This window comes from Bidens hawaiensis, unplaced genomic scaffold (genome assembly GCF_021521415.1).
Source record: "Bidens hawaiensis isolate Kalapana, Puna unplaced genomic scaffold, B.hawaiensis_p1.1 tig00002265_1, whole genome shotgun sequence".
NCBI lineage: Eukaryota > Viridiplantae > Streptophyta > Magnoliopsida > Asterales > Asteraceae > Bidens > Bidens hawaiensis.
The window spans coordinates 2928658-2937833 of record NW_027491120.1 but is presented as its reverse complement, the minus strand read 5'-3'; the positions used below and the strand labels follow the sequence as shown (position 1 = coordinate 2937833).

Below are 9176 nucleotides of genomic sequence, written 5' to 3'. Positions count from 1 at the left end.
AACCTTGATTTATTTTTAAAATAATTTAAAAAAAAATCATCACACTAAACCATCACACCACCACCCCACTAAATTTCATCACTAGTGATACATTTGATTGAGGTAAGATGGCACCATGCCATTGGCTGGTTAAAGTGATGAAAATATCATTAAAATGAACCACCCCTCCCCTTAGCTTTGGATACTTTTCAAACATCTGTTTCATGGATTGTTAGATATTGGATTCAAGGTTTATTAAGAGTCAACACGGGTATTTGATAAATCAATTCAAATTGTAGGTTATTGTTATCAGGGGATAAATTGGTAATTCAAGTTCAACCCAAATTGAAATCTCACGGTAGCATTAAAAGTCTTGATTATTTCATAGTCAAACGGCAGATTTGGTATAACTTAAGTTTAAAGAATTGTGACCCTACATTTCAAGGGGTATTGTTGGTTTAGCAGCTAACATTAGCCTACAACAGCTGCCTATCGAATATGTATATCAATTCAGCTTAGCGCAGATCAATGTTGTTAGGGTCAATGTTGTGCCGAAACTTTGATACGTTAATGTTATCACATCACAACGCACGCGGGCCGAATTACTAGATTTAAATAGAATGTAGTAAAAGAAATATTGTGCGTTGTGAGATATACATGTTATGTAGTAAAGACACTGGTTGAAAAGTAAGGAGTATTATAATGTGGATTTGTTAAAAAAAACTGACACAAACCTACAAGCACAAGTCTAAGGAGTGGTTTTTCAACATGTTATGAAATCACACACTTTCATCAACCTGAATGAAAATACTAATCATTAATTACATATTCTCCTAGAATAACAATATTATACTAATAGGAAAGCAATTATGAATCATAGTTAACAGGAAAGTAGTTAAGAAACTGTTCCATAGCAAAATCAACTATTTCATGCAGCAGATACAACCAGAAAGTTAAAAAGAAAAGCACACCTGAGCCCAAGCCCAGGCCCGCATCTTCAGCCCATCAGTGCAAAATCTAGCTTCTGGTCTTTGATTTTTCTGAAGCTCTAGGAGCTGTTTTGTTTCAGTTTTAACAAAAATAAACAGTAAATTGAACAATTAATGATTGAATATCAAAGAAATAATTAATATTGTTTTATGTATATACCTAAACCGATGGCATCAGAACCCTTCATGATCTTCAGCCTCTTGCACGAGCCGATAAACATACTGTAACAAACAAGAACACATGAATGGAAGTTACACAACTAACTATAAAATGAATTATTATAGAGATTCTTTTAATACTAACTCCCAAGGAACATCGCCAACAAGCATCCAATCGCCATCTTTATCCTCATACGTAAGAACATATCCCGATCCATGCAAAAGATCCCTTAATTTGCTTTCACTAAGGTTTTCCCGTCCAGGGCCGCCTTGTGGTCCACATTGACCTATAGAATATGAAAAAAAAATAATAAGAAAGACTATTATAAATTATTCAACATTTTATAGTGTTTTCTATTTTGTTTTGAAAATGTGAGAAAACGTTACAAGAAAACTATAGGGGCCCACCATGGTCTGGTTTTCAAGGAGGTTAAAGATAGAATACCATTGGAAGCTGGATTCGAACCTGACACCTCTAGTAGAGGTAAGGCTGTAAATGAGCCGAGTCGGTGTGGGCGCGGGCTTTGCTCATTTATCTTAACGAGCCAAAATGTTGAACTCGAGCTCGGCTGGCAAAAAGCTCAAGCCAGCTCATAACTCGTCTCGTCAAGCCAGCTCATTATTTATATTTTAATATTTTACACATACTGACATATACAAAAACTTAAAATAGCATAGGCATAATCTAGAATTTATGAGCTACAGTATTCATAACTTATATATTTTAAAATTAGAGTTATAAATTTCGTTAAGGGTGTAAACGAGCCGGGCTGAGCCCGAACTGGACTAGGCTCGAGCTCGGCTCATGTATAATTATTAATTATTATTTTATATATACTTACAATATTTCTATATATTTTTTAATGATTTTTATGCATAAGATAGTATAAAAATTATAAAATAACATATATTAATTAGTTATATTATGACAATTTTATGTAATATAATAACTATCATGTAAATATATTTTAAATGCATTAAATAAAATTATAGAAATAATAGGCCTTTTAGGGTTGCGAGCCAGCTTGAGCTCAACAAGTGAAGCTTGGGCTCAGGCTTGTTTATTAAACAAGCTTATTTTAAGGCTTGAGCTCGTTTAAGCATTCTAGCTTTTAACGAGCCGATATCGAGTAGCTCACAAGCGGCCTGGCTCATTTACACCCCTAGTTTCGGGTTATAATATATATATATATATATATATATATATATATATATATTTAAGTTTGGGCTTACTTTAAACGAGACAAATGAGAATTTTTAATATTAAGAGAACTTTCAGTATTTTTTATTTATTTTTCATTAATGCTATACGACTTTAAGTTACATCTATATGTATAAAAATTTGGGCTTCAATCTAAACGAGCCAACCTTGGCTCAAGCCCAGCGTCTGTATAGACCAAGCCCTTTTCCAGTCAGCTATAACCACTTTCTAACGTTCTATAGTTGCAGTTAATATAAAAGCTACTAACCAATGGTGAAACAAGTAAACATTTTCTCAAGGGCCGAAGAAAGCTGTTGATAAGTAGAGTAGCCTCTAAGATCCACCTTCCTTAAATAAGGAGCACCATCCATGCTAACTTTAACAAACAAAGCACCGGAGCACGGCTTTCCATCCACCTCATCATTGTTCTTTGAACTTGTAGCCAATATGTTCTTGCGAAAGGACCTAACCGGAGGCCACCCAACCACTTGTGCCCTGCAAATTCCAATCCAAATTAGCAACAAATTAATCAACAACAATCATGTTCATGTTCATGTTCATGTTCATGTTCATGTTCTTACTTTGCAGCAGGAGGATTAGAGGTTTTCACTTTGTTGGACTGATCACCTGATGACACGATTTCATTAACATTAGAATTACCAACAAAGTTCCCTTGAATCACAGATTTCGAAGGATCTGAATTAGAACCAGAAAACAGCCAGTTTCCTTCTGATAGTCCTTTGATTTCAGAACAACTGTCTATAGCATCAGTAAAGATTCTCTTGTGACCAGAAACAACTGTTTTCGTTGAAGACGAACAAATGCCATCAACGGAAGGAAGCAAAGGAAACAACGGTTTCTCGTCAAGTTTTTCCGAGCTCGTCAAACTACTTTCAGGCGATTGAGATCCAGGGAGACCTAGCCTCAATTCTGTAGCCTTAAGATTCAGGCTACTTTTATTCACTTCTGAGATACTGGAGCTGTCAACCGAAGAACAATCAGATAATCCCAAATAACGAGTGAATTTGGCGTTCTTTTGCCCCCCGCCTCCTTCGATGCCTAACAGCGGTGAAGTCATCAGATACTCAAAACTCCCTGACTTGCTAGCTACAATGAATCCCTGTAATGCATTCACTTTCAGGTTTTGAAACCCTAGATTTGAAAAACACAATGACATAATGCATTTGCCCTAAATCAATCAAATTTACAAAAACATAAACATACATGAATCATAAATTGGTTTAATCGCAGATCTTTTAAACCTCTAATAATAATAAACTTATCAGAGAAAACCCAAAACACTTGATAAACTAGATCGAAAACACTAGATGTCATGTGCATTGATTTATTTATATAATAAAAAACGTGCAATAAATGAGGAGAAAGTGGGTCTCAAAAGTAACAACATTAAAAGAGTGTAGTAGAGCGAGCATATCATATATATATATATAATATAAATAGCAGCGTGCATGTTACTGAGTTTGAAAATAAAAAGCAGATCTGGAGTTTCAGGTGAAGGAGGAAGTAACCTGACTGAAACTGAGGAAGAGCAGCGATGAGTCGTCGGAGAGAGAGACAAGTCAAGAGAGCAAACAAAATAAACAAAGGGTTTGTGACCATGAGCTGTGTTTGTCTGCCCTGCCCTCAAACTTAAATCAATCTAGGATTTAGGCCCGTGCTTCGTGACGGGACCATTGAACCGCAAAAAAAAACATATGTAAAATTATTAAACCACGAACACATTGCGAGTTGACGTGAATTCATTTTGTATCAGGTTATAACATTGAAACTAAACAAAAGAAATAAACTTTTTAATGCCAAAATAAAACAAATTATCATATGTAAAACCAAAAAACCGGAACATTATAGTTGTGAACCGATGAAAAAATCGGTGGCACAGACATAAATTCGTAAACATGAATTTGTAAGAAAAAAACACATTTTAAAGGCGCAAACGTCGAAGCATGGATATAAAAACATGTGATGACGGGATTTTTTTAAATCATGATAAAATTTTCGATCATTGTAAAACCAACTATAAGAAATACGAAAGCAAAGTTAAAAAAATAGTTTAACCGACCAATAAAACGTATAAAACCGACACTTACCCAAGTTTAAAGTTTAAAATTTTTGTTTGTTTAATTTTTTTTAATTAGTTGAAAAAAATGGTAACTAAAGATAATAAAAACCTAGTGATAGTGTGTAAATCTCTATGTATTTTTTTAAGTTATTATATATAAAAAAGTTAATTAACAAGAATAAGAAAATAATATATAATAAAATATTATTAAATAGAAGGAAAATTGGTTTTAAATAATCCCAACTATGGCCTATTGGTAAATATACATCCCAACATTACACTTGCCTGCTGGCAGTACCAACTACCTGTGCATTTGTTTTTAACGGGCCGCGACTAACGGATGTTAACTCCGTTAGTCTTTGTCTGACGTGGCCATCCCAGTTGGCAAAAACTCGATTACGTGGAACGCGACGTAGCGGCTGACTGTGTATTATTATTATTATTATTATTATTATTATTATTATTATTATTATTATTATTATTATTATTATTATTATTCTTGGTCCAGTACCCCACCACCACCCCTCGTTTCCCGGCGAGCCACCACCACCACCCATCGCCGGAACACACGACCACCACCATGTCAATCCCCTGCAACCAACACCGGAACCCATTACCACCACCATGTCCATCCCTACAACCACCACCGGACCCCATGACCCCACCATTACCTTACTCGTCGGCCACCGGCGGTGGAGATCTAAACAGAAATTGTCAGAGACCACCATGTTCTCCGGCCCCAGCAACTATTGCTCTATGTACCGCCACCACGCTGGCACTCCGGCCCCAGCAACTATTGCGCTAAAACCATCACAATCGGCCATCACCACATATACCCAGTTTCCGAGCACCCTAATTCAACCTTCACGGAGCCCTAATCAGATTTCAAAGACTGAAGTTCAACCTTCACGAAGCCTTAGTCGGATTTTGAAGACCCAATTCAATGTTCATAAGCCCTAATCTGATTTTGAAGCTCCAAATCATAAACACCCAAATCTTCATGTTTTGGTCACCAAACCCTAACCAGATGATTTTGAAGCTCTAAATCATCAACAACCATAACCGGATGATTTTGAAGTTCTAAATCATAAACAACCAAACCCTTGCTGCATGGTTGGATTTTCCCGACGATTTCTCTACCGGAGATGGGAATTGGTGGTCAAGTTAAGTTTTTGTGGTACAACTCTTATGGTGCGATAAGAGAGGTTGATGGTGGCAGGTGGTGCGATGGCGGTGGTCCAGTGGCAAATGGTGGTGACAGGTGAGGCGGATGATGGTGGATGAAGATGAAGAGAGATAGAGAGAGGCGGTGGGGGGAGAGAGAGTAAATCTCTCTATATATACATATATTTTAAATACACAGTCAGCCGCCACGTAGACGTCCACGTAATCTGATTTTTGACAGCTGGGATCGCCACGTCAGACAAAGACTAACAGAGTTAACATCCGTTAGTCGTGGCCCGTCAAAAACAAATGCATAAGTAGTTGATACTGTCAGCAGGCAAGTGTAAAGCTGGGATGGATATTTACCAATAGGCCATAGTTTGGATTATTTAAAACCAATTTTCCTGAAAAGAATAGTAAATTGAATAGTGTTTTGGTGAGGGGGGAGAAAATCCCTTTTTAATATATATAATAATTCAGGTTTTTTAGTTTCAAATAAATTAAACAAAAAAATTTCACTCCATTCAAAATATTACATAACTAGTGTAAACCCCATCGTGTTGCAGTAGGGGCGAAAACCACTAAAAAAGTAACATTGAAACATTTATCGAACCCGTGTGTTGATGGGCCTAGGGCGTTGGACACGTGCTTTGTGATGGAATTGTTAAACCGAACGAAAAGTAGACCTAAAAACGTCCAATCACGGGCCACGTGAAAAATAGACCGAAAAATAAAACACAAAAGATAATAACTAAGTCGTCTTTTGACCGAAAAGTTGAATGGGGAAGATTGACGTAAGAACGTTGAACAACACATGCGTGTGTAAATTTGCAAAATTTAGACTAAAACGTTAAATAAAAATTTTGTAAAAGATGAAAAGTATTAGAGAACAAAGTTGAAAGTAGAAAATTGTTGAGACTAAAAATGGAGCTTCATTTGTGACAAACTTGTAAAAAAATAAAATTATAAGGACTCTAGATAAAATATAAAAAGTATAGAATGAAAAACAAAATGAGAAAATTGAAAAAAAAAAACTAACCACAATGTACAACTTGTTATGCATAAAACCTTTCCAATTTTTATATATATAATTAAAAACATAAAGCAATTCAAACCAAAATATTAGTAAATTTAGACTAAATGGTCTCTTTCTGTGAATGATTTCTTTAGGAACGATCAATGATATAGTCGTGTCTTTCTCTTTGGCTTGCTCGATGAGATCTTTGAAAATTTGTATGCTGCTATCGTTTGAAAAAATATCGTTATCAGAATTGTTCAGTGGTGTAAGGCTGCGTTACCGGTGCCCTACATTGGACGTTGGATTTACTCATAAACACAGTTCTAAATATCATAGTTAATTAAAACTTTACGCGAAATATAAAACTCCAATCATAATACGTTACATAACTTTCAAATATTGTCATAACAAACATTCGTAGTCGTTTAAAAGTAAAACATAGTCTTTAAAACATTATAACATTTCCTTGAGATGCCAGTAGCTTCAATTCCATGCCATGTGTCCTCATCAACCGAGCTGTTGTGTAACATCCCAAAAATTTCGAAATAATAATAATAATAATGAATATTGACTCGTTACGGCGGAAAAGTTTACTTGAGTTAATAAATAATAGTAAAATGGTAAAAATGGAAAGATAAGTAGGCTAATTAGATGGAGATAGTTATGGACCAAAAAGGAAAGATGGGCCTTAGGTCCATGGGCTTAAGGGAGTATAAATACCCCTTAAACCCTAAATTTTTCCATTTCAATTCATTCTACACTCGTGCCTACACCATAAAACACACACTTAAGCCTAAAACACCTCCCATAGCCGTCGGCCGCCATCCAAACCTTAAACCGATCATAGCAACGTTAGAACTTGATCATACAAGCAAGATAACAAGTCCAAGACCACGTATCAAGCTATCCGTGACCTAGCAAACGATTAAAGGTATGTTCTTGATCCTAAAGCTTACGTGTTTATGAACGGATAGCCATGAAACTTGAACATAGACTAGATCGGGTCTAGATAAAACATAAAGTTAACAACTTGATGATTAAAAATGGACGTAATATACTCAAGGCTAGATACGGTTCATGAAGGAAACCCTAGGTCTAGCGTAAAGAACGTTTTTATGATAAAGGTCCAAGCTTTATGCTATAAACGAGTAAATCTTGATAGTGGGATGATATTGGGCGGTTTAACGGTTGAGAACTATGAAGAAAAGTGGTTAAAATCCTTGATATGGACCTGGAGCAGCTAACTAGACAAAGGAAAGAAACGAGAAAATAGGCTGATGAGCTGAAAACACCTGACCTGAGGGTTCTCGGCCAAAACTGAGAGTTCTCGGTCAAACCAGAGGGTTCTCGGCCATGAGTGATCTCGGTCAGGAACAAAGGTTCTCAGTCAAAACCCGAGTTCTCGGTCAAACCAAGGTTTTTGGTCAAAACCAGAGTTCTCAGCCAAACATGTGTTTTCGGTCAAGCATGGTTCTCGGTCATGAGTTCTCTGCCAAAGAGTTCTCGGCCATGTTTTCGGCCACCCCATTCTGTTGGGTTTTGGGCCTAAATCCAGTTGGGCCCAAATACCATAATGAATAGTTGGGCTAAGCCCATATCTAATATAAAGCAAATCCACAAGACTTAAAGCTCATGACCCATCTAAGCAACAAGCCCAACTTAGAAAATAATTTAAAATCCTAATGGAAAATGTGTTAAGACGGTTAATGAAAATAAAATTTTTCCAAGCTGACCTGGAAGCTTAACCCCAGCCAGAGGCTCTGCCCCTTGGAAGGGTTGCCGCCCCTAGAACCCCGCTGCCAGGGGCGCTGCCCCCGGACCCCCGTTCGTTGTGGGGGATAATTGAACTAGAAATGCAATATAGATAGCGATAGTTGATTGATGCGTGTAATTATTATACAGTCAGCCGTGCACAAGTGAAGAAAGGGATTACCATTAACGGTGAACGTAACCGCATTCAGGTGAGTTTCTAGCCCTATTTCCTTGTTAAGTTTTCGGGGCTGTGTGCATACTCGATGTGAATGTTAATACACATACCTTAAATGGTAAGTGTATGTCTTATTGACGATTGCGATAGTTATGTATGTATGCTTGACAGTACGTGAACGACCTTCGGGTATTGCACGTATTGTTAAGGTAAGTATAGTATGTATGAATTGTGTATGTGAATAAGGGAGTATGTACGATTATGTTGTGTATGGTATTATTTGTATGGATATGATAATGAAAGGTAAGGTAAGGTGAGGTAAGGTAAGGTAAGGATAAAGGGTTGCATACCCTAACAATATATGCGAAGGTTAAAGGGTTGCATACCCTAATAATATATGTGAAGGATAAAGGGTTGCATACCCTAATAATATATGCGAAGGATAAAGGGGTTGCATACCCTAATAATATATGCGAAGGTTATAGGGCGTAATGCTCTTTAAAACGTAAGGTAAGTATATGTAAGAAAAAAAGTGCGAAGGTAAGTATGTATATTATAAACGAAAGTATGAAAGTACGTAGTTATGAATGTATTGTATGTTATGTGATTAACTAGAACTCACTCAGCGTAGATGACTTTTAGTATGCACGCAAGTGAGT

At 36.5% G+C, this 9176-nt stretch overlaps 1 protein-coding gene across 1 annotated transcript; it reads right to left on the bottom strand.

Annotated features, from left to right (window-relative positions):
- Positions 1 to 779: 779 nt before the first annotated feature.
- On the bottom strand, positions 780 to 3448 carry LOC143613389 (auxin-responsive protein IAA9-like). The gene is made up of 5 exons (XM_077087106.1): positions 2910 to 3448; positions 2597 to 2823; positions 1273 to 1414; positions 1129 to 1190; positions 780 to 1034 (listed from the first exon to the last, which is right to left on the bottom strand). The coding sequence occupies exons 1-5, from the start codon at positions 3404 to 3406 to the stop codon at positions 997 to 999; spliced, it is 966 nt and encodes a 321-aa protein (XP_076943221.1). The 5' UTR covers positions 3407 to 3448; the 3' UTR covers positions 780 to 996.
- Positions 3449 to 9176: the final 5728 nt, after the last annotated feature.